The 22270-nt window shown below is 48.2% G+C and overlaps 1 protein-coding gene across 4 annotated transcripts in view; it reads left to right on the forward strand.

The window, feature by feature from the left end:
- The window catches only part of tesk1b (testis associated actin remodelling kinase 1b), a 30088-nt gene that overhangs the window by 1466 nt on the left and 6352 nt on the right, over positions 1–22270 (forward strand). Inside the window, exons 2-11 of one of the 4 annotated variants that reach the window (XM_035617520.2) lie at positions 2704–2741; positions 5543–5635; positions 5732–5853; positions 5981–6079; positions 6345–6497; positions 7170–7905; positions 17474–17595; positions 17724–17772; positions 18936–19082; positions 20322–20404. In XM_035617520.2, coding sequence (XP_035473413.2) covers positions 7714–7905; positions 17474–17595; positions 17724–17772; positions 18936–19082; positions 20322–20404 — 593 coding nt within the window. In that variant the 5' untranslated portion in view covers positions 2704–2741; positions 5543–5635; positions 5732–5853; ... (1 more) ...; positions 6345–6497; positions 7170–7713. The remainder of the gene's footprint in view (positions 1–2703; positions 2742–5542; positions 5636–5731; positions 5854–5980; positions 6080–6344; positions 6498–7169; positions 7906–17473; positions 17596–17723; positions 17773–18935; positions 19083–20321; positions 20405–22270) is intronic. The other 3 variants (XM_035617528.2, XM_035617547.2, XM_035617536.2) reach the window with 3 other exon arrangements.

Raw genomic sequence — 22270 nt, forward strand, 5'->3', positions numbered from 1 at the left:
AATATGAGATTTAAAAAAATTGATTCTGATATTTTAGTACAAGTGGATAAAAGCAGAATTTATTGATCAGGGTGGAAAATGCACAAGCTTTATAATCAGAGTTGCAACTTATAAGTGATGAACGCGTTAACTCATCAATAATTAGAATCTCATAATGAATACATAAATTCCTCTGAAATGGGTCGTCATGCATAGTGAGCACCGTTATTATTTTTTTTTAGGTCCTAAAAACAGTCGACTTTTAAAGATTTCGACAAACTAATATCAATAAGTGAGACCAACTAGGCTCCGAGGACGTGACTGCATGTCGACACTAGAAGGCGGCATCGGGCTGAAGGCCTAAAAACACAGACACTGTGGTTCCTGTTTGAACAAACACATCACGTTGCAGAAGAGGGAAAAAAAAAAGAACTTGTCTCTGCAATGCAGGTCAGTGGGTTAGTGGAGGATCTATATACTGTCGACTCTGCTGCTGCTGCTGCTGCTACTCTGCACCAACGTCACACTGGGACGACATGACGATGGTGGTTTTACACGGTGCATTAAACCTAATGGTTTTTAGACCCTCACAGATTAGGATCATGTTATATATATTTTTTATTTTTTCCCCCTGAATGATGCAAGTGAAAACCATTTGAAAGATTCGAAACTGTTATTCGACAGCATTCATCGCGCTTATTTTTTTGTTCCCACCCATGACCTAGTTGGGATTAAGATCAGCGGTGGAAAGTCGCTTAGAACATTTTAATAATGTTCTGCACTTAAGTAGAGATTAGCAAATACTTGCACTTCACTTCATTCTCCCACTCTACGTTGGTTCAGACTGCTGCACCACTGCACACACACAATATACGTATATACTGTAGCAATGAATAATAATACGTACGTATCTTAACTTAGGAAGTCTAAAGCAGGATTTTGTATTAATATTTTTTATTCAATCACAGGATGTAAACTTAACTGTCAAAGCACTTCATTCGTCCTCATTTGCGTAGATTCATCATCTACCAGAGCATCTTAAGGTATTGATCATTTGATTCAATACATGGTGTATTGAATCAAATGATCAATACGTTAGTGATCAAAAATCTGATTTGTTTTAAAGAGGAACTCGATGGTATTCATCATATCTCTCTGTTGCTTTTCGGCCCGATTAATGTTTCACCGGTGAAAGGGAGGTTTACTAACTTGTCATCATTCACGTTAGGGTGTTTGACTGTGTGAATAAGAGACGTGTCAAATCAATAATATCCAGATAATGGGCGGCACGCACACCCTGCTGAGCTATTTATTGATCCTCCTCATTTCAGGACAGACCTCATTACACACCCAGGTTTGAAAATTATAGGAGGTGATGGGCAGGATTTTTGTTTTTTTGTTTACCAGGATGAGGTTAGTTTTCTTCATCGTGACAGCTGAAGGGGGGCGGATGTTACTAGCACAGGTGTTGACCTTTGACCTCCTAACCCGTTAAAAATCACTGCCCCGGAGGCTTCATCTTGAGCAAATAGTATTTCTGTTGACAAAGCAAAGTGACACGCACAGCATTGAGAAATGAATAGTTTCTCCGGGGGGATACGCCCAAGTCTTAAAAAACAAAAACCATAACGCAAACATGTGTCACAATCCCAGATGGGGTGGGGGGGGAGAGAAAAACAGATCATTCCTCACCTGTGAGGTGAAACCCGAGGCTCTGGAAAACTGCCGGGCGTGTAGGGACGAGAGCAGGGAAAACACACTAGTCGACAGTTGTCTGTATCCCCGTGTGTCGGTTTTGCTGCCGTCTGCGGGCGGAGAGCGCGTTGAGTAAATGTAATCGCGTGTAACTTGCCCATTATTTTGAGATTAGGGAGTGTGCGTGCGTGTGTGTCCGCAGGGCCAGTTCCCCGTGCGCCCTGTTGTGTTCGACGGGAACTTTAGACCGTCTGTGAATGCAGCCGGCCCTCAGAGTAAAACGATACGGGGGTCAGGGAACAACAGATGATTTCATCTCGGTTGTCAAGGGAGAGACGACGCATGCCATTTACCTTTGGCTCGTTATTGGGACTTTTACATTTAACGTGCAAAATGGTCTGGAACAGCCCAGATTTAGCCGGCCAATGAAATTTCAGATTTATGATTTTACCCCCAAATGGCCACATATAGTATTATCCGCACATTTAATTTTCCTAATGAGATCACAGTCGCAGACCCCTCCCGCCTCCCGTCATCTCTGAGTGGACAGTAATTAACTTTACCGTTCCCCTTCGGATGAAGCGGCGCTTTCACTCTGATCCACTTTCCAGCACCTCCACCGCCCTGGAGACCAGTGTAGGCCTCCCCCAGGGAGGAAACGCATTGTTTTATGAGCCTAAGTGACCATTTTAATTAATTAAGATTCAAAATTGGCACATCAGAATGCAGTCTGCAGGTTATAGGACTTAAATACTCTGCAGCTACATGTCTGGGATATTTGACTATTATAAATGTTTCTAATGGTATTTTGACTTGAATACACAAAACTGTGATGTGTTTACACCTGAAAGTTAAAACTATAAATCACCTTTAAATCATTTCTACATTTATGCCAAATTGACTTATAACAAGCAAAACAAAACATTGGCCCAAATAAAGCATGAAAGAAGGTGTTTAAATGAAATCAACCTTATTTAAAACATATGATAACAGCATGATAATACTTTTTTTCCCCTTACTTTTCTGCAGCCGTTGCATATTGGCAGGCTCCAGGGTTAACGGAGCAGGTGAGTACCGTTTCTTTTTTAAAGATTTTTATATTTTGAAGGTACAAGACATTTTTTTAACTGTATACAGGCAACTGCATTGCGGAACGTATTTGCTCTCTTATATATTATGTTCCTGTTGCCTCAACAAGCAAGAGGGAAAAATGAAATCCAAACTAATCTAATCTAAACTGGTCTCAAAAAAGAAAAAGAAAAAAATATCTTTCAAAAGTTCGGAAAATTTGGGGAAATTCTTTCATTTAGAAAAGCGTCTTTTTAACAAACATAGCCCCTCTTTATAGGTTCATATTTCTGTGTCTGCTGCACACACACCACTGCATTAATTTCATATTCATGTGTGTGTATGTATTAATGTGGCTTCCCCCTCCACCAGCAGCAGCATGACCATCTCTCTATTTATCTATTAGGCAGCAGTCTTTCATCCAAGATGGGAGCAGGAGGTTGAGGAGAGGGTGTTTGAAGTGGGGGGGGGGACGACCATGTGGCAACCCCTCCACCCCCACCTCCTCACTCCTGCATCTCCTTCGGGGACTCTGGGCGTGTGGGCATATGAAACAGCTGCTGTGGCCCTAAAACCAATTATAACGGCCCCTGGCCCCCCGTCAGGGCCGGGCAGGCGAGAGTGTGATCGTTAGCACTCGCTCGCAGATGAGCTCTGACGGGGGGGGGGGGGTGCTACTGGGACGGTCAGACGGGGCGACACAGCGGGCTCAGGATATAGATTTTCTTTGCGCTGTCCCGACCTGGATGTATAGGTGGGAATTAGAATTTCAGATGCAGGGGAGGCTTTTTCTGTTAAATGTTTTATTTAAACTGAAGTTCCTGTTTTGAGGGGGGCCTTGACCAGAACTCTGTCGAGATTCAGGGGGGGACTTGTGAACTTGCCCAACAGTTTCTGGACACAAGAATCGTTGCCTGGAATTCTTGAGAACCACATAATTGGACCTGTGCAGGAAGTGATTTCCTGTCGGTCACTGTCTCTAGGAGCTTGCGGATGTGCGTTGTGGTCCTACATTTCCCGTCGTCCTCCGGCAGAGATTGATCCGTCCCGCGGAAGGAATCTGAACAGCTCAGGTGTTGCACAGGCGCCACGAGCCTTCGATTGATCCTCCTCCCATTGTAAAAAACTTTCCAGCAGGGGATCTGAACGAGAACCACAGGAGACAGCCTCATTAAAATAAAATTAAAATTTTGTCCCGTGTGAGGTCATGAGAAAGATGGATTCCCATTGATTTTTGGGCCCCGGTGCTCCTTGCAGCATCAGTCTAAGTATAATGGCAAGAAAGGAGATGGCTTTCTCCTACTGTAGTAGTGAAATCACATATCGATTTGGGTCTGTCAATGCTGTTAATTGGCTCCTATGTGAGGTTTGATTTATTGACCTTGTGGATATGAGAAGGTAAACAAGATGCCAGGCTACGGTCGTGCGTCACGCTAAATGTGACAGTGTTCACCATTGTATCCCGGTGGCCAAGGGAATGACGTGGTGAAAGCGAATCGGTTCGAACATCATAACGTCAAATAGTGTTTCTATTTCTGCTCTAAGTGACTGCAATTCAATAGCAATTCCCAAAAAATGTGAACCTTCCGTCATTTTGCAGGAAGTGGAAAGGTTTCATAAGCGCCCTGCCGAATCCCATCTGATCTTGGCCGTTTTTCACGTTGTCTGGGATATCGACGTACGGAAAAGGAAGAAAAAAACCAAATGAAGATATTCAGGCGGGATTAGGGAGCGGCCTTTGTTTAGCCTTTGACCCTAAAGGTAGTAGGATGTTGTTCGTCTCACTGTTCGCTCCTCACGCAGGTACAGTAGTTGAGTTACGAAAAGGAAGGACATAGGGTAAAAGTAGCCCTGAGACAAGTCAGAGGGGTCAGTGGGGTCAACATAATCCCCCCCCCCCCCCCCCCCCGTCACACACACGCACACAAACATGCATGAATGCTTCGACATAATCCTCACACACACGCTCACCGAAGCCCAACTCAAGACAAATATAGCAGTCGGCGTGATGAATAAGTGATCAGCGGCACTAAATAATAAATAGTACTTATTATTATCGGTAGACGGCGGCGTGACTTCCCTGTTTTTTCCCCTGGCTTCGTGACAGACCCAATAAACTGATTGTATGTATTATTAATAATGCAGAGAAGGAGGGGAGCGGGAAGGGGGGGGGGGGGATTGCGGGGGGCTTTAACCCACGACCCCAGCGGCCCGGCGAGGTTCACGCACCTCCAGCTGAATGTGTCAGCGGCGTGTCATTACGCCGAGTATGTGGCTGTGAGGTGTGAGATGTGCTGCACGCTGTGCATGACACTGTTTTGTTTTTCTTTCCTCTTTTTTTTTTTTGCGGTGCTCCGGTGCCTTCAGGTGGCCCCACGCCATGTTCACGACCAGTCGTGTAAGAGCGCAAGCATCCGGGTCGGAGTCGGTACGTCGTCTTTCAAAGCTCCTATCGAATTTTTCCACTTTCATCAGAGAGCTTGTGTCACTTGTTTGGAGTTTAACTTCATTTCCACTGGGTTTTTGTTGTACTTCCGACGTTGATTTCTCTTTTACTCGTGTCAACTTCACGTCTGTTTTTGCCTCTGTACAAATTCGTTTGTTTGTATCGTGTAAGCAGGACTACATTTATACGGAGATGTTGGATCACTGGTTTGCAAATCTTTTTGGTTTGTCAAGTTTTCACTATTTGAGGTCAAACTTGAAAACAATATCAACAAAACTTACAGCAGAGGAAATGTTTTCCCCTCCCCGTTACACATCGTGTTAATCATCTTGTGACATTTTTGATTCATTTGAGGAATGCCAGATTACCAACCGGGCAGCCCAGTCGACAACACTCCTCAAAAGGTTCCACTGCATTTGAGTTTTGGGGGGGCCCCTCCGTCCAATTGTAAGTACAGTTAAAACAAATTTAAATATTGCTTCTTGTGTTTAAATGCTCCAATTTCCTTTAATGAAGTTGTGCTGAATCAAATGATCTCCTCAGGTGCTGGATTGTTGAAGGGATCCTGGGCATATTGAGGCCTGCCATGTCAAGTCATCATCATCATCATCTTTTACATCGTCCAAAGTCAGATTTGAAAAGAATAACTGGATGATAAGTGGAAGGTATGAACTCTACATATACGCCTGCTGATACAAAAATAACCCACTGATTTCAAAATGAAATGAGGCAAATCAGCGCGAGATAACCCGGAGATAATCTAATAATCTGTGACTCTGCTTTCTGCTACAGGCTGTGTAAAGGTCTGCAGGCACTGATAGGTTGGCTGTAGTGGATGCATGCTGTAGTAGCCCCCCATCGTGACGGGGAGGGGGTTTGGACACCGTGCAGGTGAGAAGCGGGGCCAGTCCAAGTCCGAGCGCCCCCACAGGTGCACTGTGGCGCCGATCACGTGCGGCGCCCGCCCCGCCCCCACCGCTCCCAGGCCCCGCCCCCTCCGCGCCGCCTCCGATAAAGCGCAGCAAAAGTCGCCGCTCCTCTTCCTCCACGCAGGCGAGCGCACAGCGAGGCGGAGGAGCTGCGTCAAACCGAAACCACCGAAACCACTGGAGCCTGATGTGTGTGTGCGTGTGTGTGTGCGTGTGTGTGTGTGAAGGCGGCGCGCAAAGATGATGAATTGGTGAAATAAAGAAGCCCGTCGGTAACCGGACGCCCGCAGCAGCTGATCCCGGTCCGGGGGGGGGGGGGGGGGGGGGGGGGGCTCGTCACGCCGGCACATGTGCAGGTTGTGATTCTGCAGGAGGCGAAGGTAAGTTCGATTCTCAGCTCGACAGTTTGTGCGTCAGCATATTTTTTTTCCAGTTTGAACCGTGACGCTGGATAGCCCCGTTCCCGTGCATCACTGCGGGGGGGGGGGGCGACTTTGGTCCGTGACAGACGAGCTCACCAACTCGGCTCAGTTTGGCATCCATAATGCACGAGCTGCAGTCAGGTGGCGGCGACACGAGCATCAGGAGCCCCCGGGGCCCCGATGTGACCGGGCGACCACCAACCAGATCTGTGGCCCCTGTCCCGAGTGATGGGATCGGGTTGGAAAAGCGCGCGTGTGTGCGTGTGTGTGTCTGTGTGTGTGTGTGCGTGTGTGTGCAAAGTGCAAAATGCATCAGCTGCTGCATCCACGGCTGTTATATCACCGGAGAGCAGCTCAGTTTAACGAGGAACTCTCTCTAGTTTTCATGAGAATAATGCGGATTTGGATGCGAGCAAAAAAAAAAAAACAACCTCATCTCGTCTGTCTCCATGTCAATGCACAATTTGAGAGCAGCCCGATGAAACACTGCAGCCGCACTAATTTGTCACAACCGCAGTCAGTGAACACGTGCAGTTTATTTCAGATGCACACACTTTATGATTTTGAAGAATTAACCCCCCTCCTCCTCCTCCTCCTCCTCTCCTCTCCTCGCTGTTCTTCCCTCTCCAGCGTCAATAGGCTGCGGCGCCAGTGAGGCAGCTCCGTGCGCACTGGAAAGCCCAGAATTCAATTGGTGGAACCAGGAGGGGAGCCCCGGCCTTCTCCCAGCGCAGGAGGAGCAGCAGAGTCCGAGGCAAACCGAGAGAGGACGAGCGGAAGAGAGCTGCCAAGGCGGCGGCGGCAGAGTGCGCAGTTCAGAGAGGAAGCGGCGCCGCGCGGCATGAGGGACTTCACCCAAACTGCGCACTGACTCCGCAGCAGCGCGCACCGCTGCGGCTGCGTAGTCCGACACCGAGCCGCTCCGAGCCTGTTCCGGGACACACTGCGGGGATTTGACAGCCCTTGCCCGGGTCGGTGCTGCCACAGCTGCGGCGCTCAGCGCCCCCCCCCCCCCGAGGGGAGACCTCGCGCCGTGGCCTTGCCGGCGGACATGGGAAATGTAAACAGCGGTCGGACTGGATTTTAAACTACGCACACATCCCACGTCCTGCTCCCCCCCCCCCCCCCCCCTCCTCCTCCTCCTCCTCCTCCTCCTCCTCCCGGGCCGCCCGAGATGGAGTTGGAGACGGGGGTCGAGCCGAAGCCGGAGGGAGCCGCGGAGCCGCCCATGCACAGCGTCCACGGGGGCAACCGGATCCGGCCGTCGTCCTACCGGGCGCTGCGCAGCGCCGTGTCCAGCCTGGCCCGCCTCGACGACTTCAGCTGCGAGAAGATCGGCGCCGGGTTCTTCTCCGAGGTGTTCAAGGTGAGTGGGGGAAACTCACGCACTTTGTTCGCCGTGCGGAAGTTGTTGTGCACGACCTGCTCTCGTGTGCACATCCTCCCGGTTTCCATGGATACACACTTAGCAGAGTCCGACTTGATTATTCATGATGATGATGATTGGACGGGTTGTGGCCTGAGCTGAACTTCTCCACAGCAGCACTCGATTCAACCTGGTCGCTCTCCCATCTCCAAAACAAGTGGTACCCATGGCAACCAGTGCATCCTAACCCCGTGAAAAGCATGCATAGGAATAGGAAGTGATTGTATTTGTATATTTATACCTCACCGCCCCGTCCACTCGTCTCTGCGGTGACCCACATGTTGTGTAAGATGGCCACAGTGTGTTTTGGTGTGTAAGGGGATACGGTTCGGGACAGGTAAGATCTGGCACACGTGCAGGTAACCCAATACGCTTCCCTCTCCGTTCGGACCGGCAGCAGCCCTCATCTCTCTCTGATTGTCCCGCTGCTGTCCACTCGAGTCAAAGAGACCAACTCCAGGGAAGTCCTCATTTTAACCACGGCCCCGACCTGTCACAGTGGCCGGAGGTCAGACTGAACCAGCGTTGAGACGAGATTGGATGTTATTGGCCACTAATGGTGACATTTTGACCTTTTAGGAATACCGACAGGTTTGGGATCCGTTTGAGGAAGTTTACTCCTCCTCAACGAGAAGGCACGTGAACCCAGTTTCAGTTTAAGAGACTCACCCGCGGAAACATGGAGTGTTATACACTTACTGTGACATAATGCATTTCTGATTGTAAATATCATGCTGCGCTCTGTGAGTGGGGGAGTAGTTCAGGCAGGTTTGATGACAGATTAACTGGCCTTGTATGTTGGGGGTTGGGGATTTTGAATTGGATTGTGGGTCGGAACAAATCGAACACATTGGGCCCAGAGAAAAGTGTGATGGACACGTTTTCACCGTTTCGGCGATTAACTCCACGTTCTACTCTACTGTAGTAAATCAAATTGGCGTTGGGTGATGATATTCAAAATGGCCGTGCCCTCAGACAGTTGGAACTATGCTGTGCTTGTATGCGAGTCGCCGCATGTTGGAATGTGTGTTGTAGTTTTCTTAATGCGGGGGAATTCAGAGCAATTCACCCCCCCATGTCGTTTCAGACATTTCTCCTCGAACAAAGTCGTCGGTCTGTTCCAAAGGTCTCTTTGTGTTTTTTCGCTCAAAGACGATGGATAAGCCCCAATCTAACCCTAACTGAACCCTTCAAAAACGACTTTTAACGAGATTTAAATGATAACAACTCTGTGAAACTGATCCCAGAGCAGACCCAGTCGCCCGTCAATCTCCTGAGGTCGATGAGACGACGGTCATCATCGTGTCGAGGGCTTAGGCCGAAGGGGCAGTCTTCACTTTCAATTTTTGCAACCTGAAAATTACACGCACACTTAATGATGCCCTCTTCTTAATACGAGGTTATGAGGAGCCACTCCCGAGCGGGAGCAGTGCCAAGACTCGCCGGAGTCAAAGTCTCCACGTCTCTCCTGCGCCCGCTTTCTATCGGTTGACGAATGTGTTGAATTGTTATGGAAAAAACGAAACGGAACCAGCACTTTTCTGACACTGGCCCGTGTAAATGCGGTCGACTTTAAAATGGCAAAGGACAGATTTTTTTTCTTATTAATCAGCTAATCCTCTAATCAAGCGTTTCCACTCTACTTTGTAAATGATTGATCAGATAACGTCCCGCTCGTTGTCGGAGCCTCGCAAACGTACGGCATTGTTTTGTAATCCCGTGTGGGACGGGTCGACTCTTTGTCATATGACGCGTAAGCAGGGATACACTATGACCTGCAAAGGTCAAAGGGGCAGCGAGCAAATTTGATCCAATACACTTCTTTTCTTTCGGTGCAGCCTCCGTCGTGGTTTTAGCGCCTCCGTCTCCCATGTCCCTTTTTAAACCATGGAAATTGGCAGGGGGGTGAAGACAAGAGTTCTTGCGTGGCAACAGCGATTCGTGCGACCATATTTAAGCCTCGCGGCCGATTGAGTCGACCCCTCGGGTTTTTAAGGGCGCTTCAGAAGCCACTCCCTCCGCTCTGCCCTTTTGAAATGGCCAATGAGCATGCAAATGGGACCATGTTTACGACAGGCTGGACAAGTTGGCACTTAGGGTTTAGGCTCCGCTTGCCCTTTTCGATTGCGCAGTATAAATGCAAAGTTGTTAGAGCGGCTATCTGTCACATTTGAAAAATAAATAATAAAAAAAAAAGGGCTGCTGACTGAACGATTGTTATTTGTATCCTGCTCTAGTTCAGAGGAAACGGGCTCGACTGCTCCGCCGCCAGACCTCTCCCATGTTTTGTTTATGAGATCTGGCGGGCACCGACACATGTATTATATGTTGCATATACTTGACAGTCAGGCTTTGAAATGGATGTCCTGTGCCGGGCTACAAAGGCCTGCGTGTGTGTGCGTGCGTGCGCGCGTGTGCGCGCTGTTGTTGTCCAGATCAATAGAGGCGCGCAGCAGGCAGACATTCACCTCTCCAGTGTGCAATTGTGCAACCTGGAAAGCAAAGGGGGAAAAAAAAAACTAGACCAAAAAAGCGGGAGCGCACATGTCGAGACGAATCCTTCAGGTGGAGTTTTTCATCTTCCCTCAAGGAAAGTTGCGCGTCTCTGGAGATTCAAGCCGTAAAGCCGTTTCAGAAATAAATTGCGCCATTACTCCTTTAACTGCAGCAAGTTCTAATTGTCTGTTCCTCAGGGCTGCAGGTTTTAACCCCCCCCCCCCCATTTGTAATTGGATTGCTGCGTCGGTGCGTCATTTTCCGTCTGTTTCCATTATGATAATGGACTGTATCGCTGCTAATGTGGATAGCACCTGCTGTCTAGGAACCAGGAAACGCAGAACGGGGCCTCCTGTCGGATTTGGTTGTCGTTCGGACCCTTGTCCGTAATTTACATGCGACATGGAAATCTCATGGCAATGTTTTCAAAGGCTTTCGGAGCATCCCGGTCCTTCTGTCTGTCTGTCTGTCAATCTTCTCGTCGGTTCAACCACACAAAACTGGAAGAAAAAAAGAAGGTGATGACGTTAATCACTTTCTGTTGGGAGCTGGATGAGAAGATTGATTCACACGTACGTGTGTGTGTGTGTGTGTGTGTGTGTGTGTGTGTGTGTGTGTGTGTGTGTGTGTGTGTGTGTGTGTGTGTGTGTGTGTGTGTGTGTGTGTGTGTGTGTGTGTGTGTGTGTGTGTGTGTGTGTGTGTGTGTGTGTGTGTGTGTGTGTGTGTGTGTGTGTGTGTGTGTGTGTGTGTGTGTGTGTGTGTCAGTGTCAGTGTGTGTGTCAGTGTGTGTCAGCTGCTTGTGACAGAGGGGTGATGTGAAGGAAAAGACTTGCCACACACTGCTGTGGTGCGTGTGTGCTGTGCGTATCTAGTTGCTGTCAACAACAGTGGCTTGCCAAAAAAATTGCGTGCCCCTCTTTTCTTTTTTACCTTTTGACCTTCAGTTTAATTGTAACGTGACGATACGATGCACAGTTGGCCCCCTGCAAACATTTGGAGGCAATTAATGACACTCAAACATGACATTGTGCTGAACATCAACATCTCATACGTGACATGAAAACCTGCAGCTGCTCTGAAAGTCGCGCTGATGACTTTATTTTGCGATATTATCAATATATCGCAAAATAAAGTCTGACACTTAAGTGGCTGGTGCATGAAGAAAATGGTGAAAATATTGAGATTGTTTTAACATTTCTGCTTCAACAGTATGTTAATTATCGTTTGATAAGACTGAGCGATAAAGCATTTTAAGTCGAGTTATCTTCTGTTGAGTTTGATTCTGCCCTGACTCCTGTCGAATCCGGAGAAAAGAGACTGTGCTTGTTGGACTCTCCCCTCGGGGACGTGTTGAGATGTGTCCGGTTAAAGTAAATCCTGTAATAGTCTTCTTCTCTGGAAAGATAAAACGACAACAAAGGATGGGAGGGGAGGGGTTTGGAAGCTGCATACACCAACGAATCAGTCCATCATCGTCTGTCAACCGCGCGTGCGTGTGCGTGCGTGCGTGCGTGCGTGCGCGTGTGTGTGTGTGAGCCAGTGCAGACTTGAACGTGGAGTGTCTGAGCGTAGGACCTCTCCCTCACTGCCCCCCCCCCCCCGCCACTCACTGCACAAGTATGCAGCTCTTGGTTGTGTTGTGCACAGCCACACACGTGTGCCTGTCTCCACTCGAACCAGCATGTTCAAAAAGAAAACAGAGAAATATTTCAAATGGATCGCATGATCAAAATAGGTCATTGTGCAACTCTTGCCCAACACTTCTGTTTTCTAATCCCTCTTCCTCCTCCTCCTCCTCCTCCTCCTCCTCCTCCTCTCGTGGTTATCAGTGTTTTCCTTTTTTCCGTAAATGCTTCCCCAGAAACTGCGAGTGTGTGTTTACGTCGGCGCACAACGAGCGTCCGCCCCCCCCCCCCGCCCCCCGCCCCGCCCCGCCCTCCCGTCCACATCGTCGTCTGTGTGGTCGTCTTCGGCGAGACCTCGAGGAAAAGCCACTCCCTTGTCGCAGGGTTAACAAGTGGCCCAGTGTTTGGCGTGTGTGTCTGGCCGGTGTCAGAAAACTCCTCAGATGTTGTTGCTTTCTGCAGCGGCGCGGACTGTAAAAAGTCTGCTCACCAAAACACCACCACAGGGAAAAAAGAAAGAAAGAAAGAAAAGAAGCGACCGGGTTCTTCTTTTGCCGATGTCTTGTTTTTGAGATATCTGTCTGAAATCTCAGCCTCCACCCAGATATACAGTGGAAATGAGTGTCCTCTAGTTGAGGGGTTCTCACACTATCATTTCCCTTCTTTTCATATTTTTATTAAACACTTTCTAAAACACCCCATAACCTGCGAAAGCCTTTCAGAGCAGGCGGCAATCTTTAAATATTTTAATCATTGAGTCGTATATTTTAAATTTGCGTCTGACCTTTAGGTTTCAAAACACTTAATTCGCCGCTATGATGCAACACTGCACCGCAACTGTATATTCCTGCCATCCCAAGCACTCTCCAACGTTATTTAACAACGTCCCAGAAAGTAGAATTGTGGAAGTAGAATTTCCACAATTTATAAAAAAGTAACGTGCGTGGGCCCCGGGAGGGGGGGGGGGCCGCTGTGGTGCTACAGCTGTCAGCGACCGGCCGCTTGAGAATGAATTAAAGTACCAGGGGAGAGATCCCATTTTCACGACGCTGGCGAAGAAGCCTCGTTTCACGCGGATCGGTCGCGTCGAGGTTTTTCCTACGGCCGATCTTCTTCATAAGGTCAACGTTGTTAGAAGGTCAACAACGCGGGCGTGCGACGCCGGTGCGAGCGGTGCGCTCTCCGTGAACAGAGAACCAATAACCTGCTGCTGCAAAACCACACCTCGCTGTTCTCTCCGAGGCCGTGCGCCATTTTTCGGGGACCGCGGCGTGTGTCCGAGCCCCGGGACTCGCCTCAGTCAGCCTGCTGCGCACACACACACACACACACACACACACACACACACACACACACACACACACACACGTAGACACACGTAGTCACACACACACAAACACGTAGACACACGTAGTCACACACACACACACACACACACACACAAACACGTAGACACACGTAGTCACACACACACAAACACGTAGTCACACACACACACACACACACACACACACACACACACACACACACACACAAACACGTAGACACACGTAGTCACACACACACAAACACGTAGTCACACGTGTACACACACACTCACACGTACACAGTGAGTGGACTCCCCCCCCCCCCCCCCCCCCCTCTGGGACTTTAACTCCCAGTCTCTTCACACTTCAGCATGAAGCTCTTGTGTGAAATTGGTCGACTTGGTTTCCTGTTTTGCTCTTGAAATGCTTCTTCGGAGGCAATTTCTGCACTTAGTTTGGTTAAAAATGCTGCAAAGTGTTTTTTAGATCTCTTTTTTTGGGGGGGGGCGGCGCATAGATCCTGTTTTTGTCTCAATGTGAATTTCAGAAAGCCCTGATGCAATTCCACCGACATGCACTCGCCGTTTATCTGAAATGCACTTTCATTTGAACAGTTGATTCAGATTTATGAAAGTGTTGCCGGTGAAACGATGACGATGGCGCCTGCCGGCGGGAAGCTGTGAAGTAACCGTGACATCCACGCCGGGGGGGGGCCTGCAGAGTTGACCCTGAGTGTCCTGAGGCAAAGTCATTGGTGTGTGTGTGTGTGTGTGTGTGTGTGTGTGTGTGTGTGTGTGTGTGTGTGTGTGTGTGTGTGTGTGTGTGTGTGTGTGTGTGTGTGTGTGTGTGTGTGTGTGTGTGTGTGTGTGTGTGTGTGTGTGTGTGTGTGTGTGTGTGTGTGTGTGTGTGTGTGTGTGTGTGTTCACACCCCACCTCTGCACCACTGCAGCAGCATGTAATTTGTCCTGTAGAGTTTTCTCTCCCTCAGCTCACTGTCAGAATCAAAGCTACGGCGCAAATTCCTCTTCTTTACACGAATGCTTTTGGCCACATCAATGTAAGCGGCCGTGAAGGCTGCTACGCGCCAAAGCGACGGTCGTCTGTCTGGACTCGACCGTACGACGATGAGTGACGATATTCCAATGCGTGGCGGCGTGTTCCGCACTGTCAAACTGTTGGCGGTGTGTTCTGGGCACAGCTTTGTTTGCCCGACGGGAGCAGACGCGTACAAGTGGATGTCAGGCTGTGACGCAGCATGGACACCCACGTCAGCAGAGGAATGATGAGCTTTCAGAGCAACACCGTGGACTTCTGACTCTCAACCTCAGTTTTCCGAAATCCGAGTTACTGCCCCGTTCGCCCAAAACAATAATAAAGCATCCCGACGCAAAATATAATGTTTTTTTGATGGTCTGGCCCGAAACAAAAGGGGCAACTTCTCCTCCCATATTCTTTAGCCTTAAAATCCCAGATATTCTACAAACGTTAACACGTCTCCCTCACCCTTGTGCGCGTCGTCCAGCTGCCGCAGCTCCTGACCCCCCCCCCCCCCGTCGGGCCGCTGGCTAATGACAGACACCGCTGCACATTTTGGCCGAGCGAGCGACGCATGTGACCTTTCCTCTGCTGACGGCGGTGCTTTACAAGGCCGTGCGTGCGTGCGTGCGTGCGTGCGTGCGTGCGTGCGTGCGTGTGTGATTGCACCATGTTGTGGAGGTTGTCTTTATGTAGGCGTGGATGTTATCATTCCAGTGGCAAGTCTGCGGAGGTGACCAGAGACGTGGTTGGCATGAAGCATGTCGGGGGGGGGTGAAACAACATATCCTTCTCGTGGTGGTTTTCCAGATGTGTAAAGAAAGAAACAAGAAAAAAAACACTCACCTGAGAAATGTCACGTGTGCAGTCAGACGGTCTCGCCCTGTGACTGAGTGAGGATGAGCGAGCGAGGGAGGTTGTTTGTTCCGGGAGCTGGAAAGTGTCGGGACAAAACAGCCGGGTCGAGCGGCATTGCAATTCCAACCGCTGCTGCATCATCAGCAGTTGTCCCGGGGTTTGCACTGTAACGCGTGTGCGTGTGTGCGTGTGCGTGTGCGTGGCAGTGAAACGGGCATGTAATGCTCCTCTTGAAATAAGTGAGAAGGCAGATGTGTGCAGGGGAAAAGGCTGACAAGTGTGATGTAAATCCCGAGCCGTGCACGGCCCCACAGATGAACGTGTGTTAATGGAAGGAGGAGGAGGCTCCGTGTGTGTGTGTGTGTGTGTGTGTTTAAGTTTAAACCTCCTAATCTGCTGCAGAGTCTTCCAGCTACTGTACGCGAGTACGACTCATCCTCCCCAGTGCTGTAAATATGTAAAGAGAAGCCCGAGATGAGACCTGCACCCCCCAACCCCCCCCCAGCACTCCCGCTGTGCGTTCGGATTTCTGCAGTGACTCCCCGCTTGAAAGAGGAAGCAACTACTGTACCCCAAGTGTGTGTGTGTGTGTGTGTGTGTCTGTGTGTGTGATTTACATGTGTGCATCCGTTCAGTTGCACAGCACTTTTGCCAAATCCGGAGTCCTCAAGTGGCTCTGTGGAGAAAGGATCTAGTGCAGCAGAGGTTGACTCTCATTGACTGGCTGCTTAGATGAAGAGGGGCGTGCGTGTGTGCGTGCGTGTGTGCGTGCGTGTGTGTGTGCGTGCGTGTGTGCGTGTGTTTTAATAGCATTACTGGCTGTAGTCTAGTCTGGTCTCTAATAGGCTTTGTTTTTTAGTTTTTTTTTACCATCACTACTCAACTAAGATGCAGGCCAGTGTCACACTGACTCCAGCTCCCACACTTGTGACCTTGGCCACACACACACACACACACACACACACACACACACACACACACACACACACACACACACACACACACACACACACACACACACACACACACACACACACACACACACACACACCAGCCATGTCTTTCACTAAAACTCTCATGTCACTAATGGAGACCGACACCTGAAACCGTCCGGTGCGAGTGCGTCTTTATTAATAGCTCAAATGCAAAACACATCATTTTTATGCGGTGCGGTACTCATAATAAATTCTTTTTGTGGCAAAAGACAAAACATGAACATAAGTAAGATGTTTTTTCGACACTGTTGAGGCTCGTATAAGTCGTCATGCATATACAACACGTAATGTGTTGTATTTGCATGACGATTTATTTAGGTTCGAAGTGAGGTTGCAGATTAGGTGTACTCATAAAAAAGATGAGCCTCGAAGTAATAAAAACAAATATGTAAAAATGATTATGAAACAATTTAACAGCATTCCTCTCAAGCCGATGCCAACACGCACGCCTTCAGTCACTTTAGATTAAAAAAAATTGAATACTGGTAATTCCACATATCACAGTGTTGTGACACACACACGCACACACACACACACACACACACACACACACACACACACACACACACACACACACACACACACACACACACACACACACACACACACACACACACACTGACTTCTCCTCTCTCGGGATTTGTCTGCGACTCGTCTGTGTTTCTTTGGAAGTCCTGCCAGGCAAATGCGCGCACACACACACACACACACACACACACACACACACACACACATGCCACGAAGGGGTGTGAGGTGAGCCCGTCGCGTCTCCATGGCTACCATGCGAGGCGGAGACTCTGCCGTGGCAGCAGGGTTGGGCAGAGAAGCAGCCAAAACAAATGAAGAAGAACCTCATGCAACCCTGCTAATGTTTGATGGCGTGTTTCCAAAAAGCTCCCGGGGCATCGATATTCGTACCATCAGCTCCGTGTGATAGTTTGATGATTTGAATTCCGATACACGTGTGATTTTTGTATGTATTTCTAATAGATGATCAGCATTAATACCGTGCCCGCAGGCCTGTTCTGTCCTTCCATGCATGTTGAATATCGTCATGTGTATCTGGAGACTGGATTTCCTTTCTTCCCGGATGCCGATTCGCATATTGTCCCCAAACTTTCCAATTTCGACAGAGAGTTTTAAGTTATTTCAGTGGATAAAAGTTTTGTTTTGTTGTTGTTGTATGATTCAGGTGCAACATCGTGTGTCCGGCCAGGTGATGGCCCTGAAGATGAACATCCTGGCCAGCAACAGAGCCAACATGCTCAGGGAGGTGCAGCTCATGAACCGACTGTCCCACCCCAACATACTCAGGTAACGGGCCACCGCCCCCACCATGTGACTCCTCATATAAAATCTTTTGTGTGCGTGTGTGTGTGTATATAGAAACTCTCGTTCTCCCGCTAATATCAAACTGATGTGTTTGTGTGCTCGGCCACCAGGTTTATCGGAGTGTGCGTCCACGAGGGGCAGCTCCACGCTCTCACAGAGGTAGGACACGGGGTCAACGTTTTTTTTACAGAATCAGAATCACTTTCCTTCCCAACAGCACTTTCCATGATCCTGTCCCTGAAAACCTGTAAATTATGAATCCATCCATCCATCCATCCATCATCCATGTTATACCGCTTATCCTTTGAGAGTTTGGGGGCTTTTTCTTTCCAGTCGCTATTCAATTCAATTCAATTCAATTCAATTTTCCCTTTACATAGCTAGGTCGAGACCTCGCATGATTTAAAGAGAAAGCCAACAGTTCCCCAAATGAGCCAGCACTCGGGACTTTTTAATGATTTCTAGTTATTAAAAATTATTATGAAAGTTATTACGATAAAGTTATTATTATAAAGTTATTATTCCACAGAAATGGGGGAGAGGGAAGAGGGGGAGATATGATTCTCATAACGACAATAATAATACTGACACTTATAGGTGTAATGAGGTTGTTGTAAACTAAAGGCCTCGATCACTGAAGCTCGCTCGTCTTTAATAAAAGACATTAATGAAAACATCTAACTTTCATCTAATGCACAAGTGAAAGGCGTCTGTTCTCTTCGACCGGCCGAGCGGCGAGGGGGGGGGGTCGACCAGTTCGTGACATTTCACCTGTTTCTTACATGTGATGATGGGTTGACCCGATGGTTGCCACGGTAACTGAGCAGCTCAACAGTGAAAAGGAAAAGAGATTAGCAGATAAGAGGGAAGGTGAGGGGGGGGGGCTTGTGGCGCTCTGACGCATCTGAAAAAAGCAAATTGCCACACACATAAATTCAAAAAAATTTAGAGCGTTTTGTGAAAGATTCATCACAATTTCAAAGACGGCGTCCTCAAGTTGTTTTTGTCCGACCTACAGCCCCACGCGACCCCGGAAGGATAAGTGCTTTAGAGGATGAACAGATGGATGGAAATTTAGGTGCCTCACCTTTAACACAACAAGTGTCACGGCACCAGAAATATCAAATATCAAATAGGTCTGAGAATTTTGTACAACAATAATTACACTTAAAAAAACAAACATGGAAGTATTAGTCCCAGTTTCCCCAATCAATATTTGAAGCAGCTTCCTTATTAATTCATAAAGTTTCAAAATGAGATAGACACACAAACACACACTGTGCATCACTAATGAGCCCCTTATGTCCGTCCCGATGATCCAGTACATCAACGGTGGGAACCTGGAGCAGCTGTTGGGCAGCGACGTGTACCTGTCCTGGAGCGTGCGGCTCCGCCTGGCTCTGGACATCGCCCGCGGGCTGCAGTATCTGCACAGCAAGGGCATCTTCCACAGGGACCTCACCTCCAAGGTAACGGCGCGCACACACACACACACACATACACACACACACACACGCGCGCGCGCGCGCCCACAGGGACACTGTACCTATGTATTACATGCACGAATGCACATTAAACTACAGTCACTTAACATGCAGGCGCTATAATAACAACAAGATTTGAACCTGGGGCCTTTCTACAAGACTTATGCACTAATTTTAAGGCCCTGCTACGTTATGATCTCGTCATGCATTCAGTGTCGCCAAACAAAAATGCAAATCGCTTATATCACAATAAAAGCGATTTTTCCGTATATTGAACCCGGAGCTTAGGCGGCCCCTGGGGACAGTCGCCCCTGACGACCTCACCCTGTTGGGAATTGAGCCTTGCACAAGTCGATGTGTGTCCGCGTGGAGAGGAACCAGCGATATACAAAAACTAGAAAAGGGCAGCACAAAGATATCACTCCACTTATTATAACTATCACAGCGTTGGTTGGGCGTCACTAGAATCGAGAAGAAATATTCACATGTTATTTATGTATAGTAGCTTCACCGATACAGTAGTTAATCCAGTAACTACAGAACAAGATCCGCCAACTATTTCACTTTGGACATTCCCCTCATTCACACTAATCTTGGAAAAAAAAACGGGTTTGAACTATAATGCAGCTTTAAAATGGAATGAATCACAGAACCCACTTCAAACTGAACAGTCTCATTTCACTTGGAGAATTCAAACAGTTATTATTAGAACACATGCAACTGCCTATAGTTTTCCATTCTCGTTTTGTTTGTCTGTGGCTTTTGCTCTTGTTGTAATCTCCTGATGCCTGATGAAATAAAGAGCCACCCTTTTTTTTCGGCCCGCGCCAAAATTGAACGGGTCCTTTCTCGGCCCATGTCTCAACCTCTTTCCAACGCAAACTCTTTGGTGAAGCTAATAAAAACCATTAAAAAGGCAAAATCGAGACTCCTGACCTCGAATCGAGCAGTAAAACCTTGGAAGGAAATGCTGATGTGCTGTAAACTGCTTTCCACTCGCAAGTCAGGTTTGAGTGGAGGTCGTCGTGGTCATTTTGAAAACAATAATCCCTGTAAAAAGCCCCACACTTCTGTTCATTTACGATGCGATTGCACGTTTGTAAAACCAACCGCATGCTCTCGGCCGCCGGGCGGCTCAGACGCGGTCACCTGAAGCCCTGCGCTGCTGTTGACACACGCTCTGTAATAAAGCGGCATGTGTGACCTCTGACCCCCTCTGTGCAGAACTGCCTGGTGCGCTGGGAGGGCAGCGTGTGCTCGGCCGTGGTGGGAGACTTTGGCCTGGCGGAGAAAATCCCAGATTACAGGTCAGTGCGCAGCAGGTCGGAACGTCTGGCGACAACTCTGCGATTAGATAAAGTCGCGCTCAACAAAGAATGCATTCCTCTGCTCCTCCTCCTCTGCTTTAATTTGATGCTTCATATCTGTCCTATCTCTCTGTGCAAAGTTTAAAAGAAAAAAAAAAAAGAGTCTCCCAACGCTTCTCTCTTCTCTCCGATGACACACGAGCATGAGACCAAAGCCCAAGTCAGGTTTTTCCACCTTTTGCAGGCACATGTTGTGGTTAATCCCCTCGTCTCCGGCAGCACTCGCCCTCTCGGCGGAACTATTATTATTATTATTATTATTATTAATACTGTCGAGCTTTTTTCACCGGGGGAGGAGTTCGGACAAACAGCAGCCTGACGTTAACCGGGGGTGTTGTCAATATTTAATCTGCCCCCTTGCCGTGTGTGTGTGTGTGTGTGTGTGTGTGTGTGTGTGTGTGTGTGTGTGTGTGTGTGTGTGTGTGTGTGTGTGTGTGTGTGTGTGTGTGTGTGTGTGTGTGTGTGTGTGTGTGTGTGTGTGTGTGTGTGTGTGTGTGTGTGTGTGTGTGTTGTTCTTTTTCAATATGCGCTGACATTTATGTGGCACATTTTATTCTCCGCCATCAATTCACCGCCGACTGTAAATGACAAAAAGTTACAGCCGTTCCTCTGACGCGGTTTTTATTTTCTTCAGCTGGTTCTTTCCAGTGACGACATGTCTCGCGTCGCGTCGGACGATCAAATTCTTTACTTCATTAAAAGTAGTAATATCCCAGTGGGGGGAAATATTCCGTGGCAAAGAACGGGGGAATAGTCCTGGTTTGAAACTGTTACCCTTGCCAAAGTTTGAGCGGTGTAGTAGAACTAGAAGGACGCTCGCAGGGTGTCAACCTCCGCTCTACTGTATCTCGCCATGTTAAAGAAAGTGTGGGGGGGGGGGGGGAATCCTGGATCAGCTCCAACATTTTATGGCTCCTTCCTCGGGATATGCTCCATCCCTCCACCAATATTCCATGGAACTGGGTTCAGTAGTTCAATATGAAATGAGTCTCTAAGATTGCTGAAAACGATATATATAAAATCATTAGTTGTTGTTTTTTTTTTGCGATGATTCCTAAGATGTCGTCATCAAACCCTTATGACAAAGTAATGTAGTTGAGGCTTGACATTTTTCCAGTTCAACCACTTAAAGAAGAAGAAACACTTATACAACCAAATGTATAGAACAACATTTTTTACAAAATATTTTTCAAATCAACGCGCATCTTTCCTGCATCGTCCGTTCTGTAGAATAAAGGTTTTCGTTTCACCAAACATTAACGGCTCATATCGGCCCAACTGATAAATGTGTGGCGCAATCGACCCTACGTGTTCCAGAAGCGCTCCCAGGCGGTCTCTCGCTGTGCTCTTCGTATGTTGAGCGGCAAAGTCCAGAGAAGGTCCAGACCCAAACTTCTGGACTTGCGGCCACACACAACACTCAGATCAAATGAATTCTAGGTTACACGTTCAAATGTACTTCTTTCTTTTTTCTCAGTGTGTCCTGCTCCAACTTGATCGCACTTCTCCCTTCAACGTCCACGAGTCAAATTAGACGATTCATCATCTTCGTTAATTAAACGTCATTTCCCCATAAATAGAAAGCAGTGAGTCGATAACCGCATTACAGCGGAGCGTCGGCTGAGTCGTCGGGAGCAGGATGTCGAGGCTGACGTTAAAGAAACGCCGCCGCGCGCGCACACACACACACACACACACACACACACACACACGCGTGATCCTCATCCTCCCCTCCTCGCTCACTCTGCCATCATTTAGTAAACAGGCGACTCTTGCTGAGACGAGGCAGCTGCCTGTGTGTGTGTG

This window comes from Scophthalmus maximus, chromosome 12 (assembly GCF_022379125.1).
Source record: "Scophthalmus maximus strain ysfricsl-2021 chromosome 12, ASM2237912v1, whole genome shotgun sequence".
In the NCBI taxonomy this organism is placed as follows: domain Eukaryota; kingdom Metazoa; phylum Chordata; class Actinopteri; order Pleuronectiformes; family Scophthalmidae; genus Scophthalmus; species Scophthalmus maximus.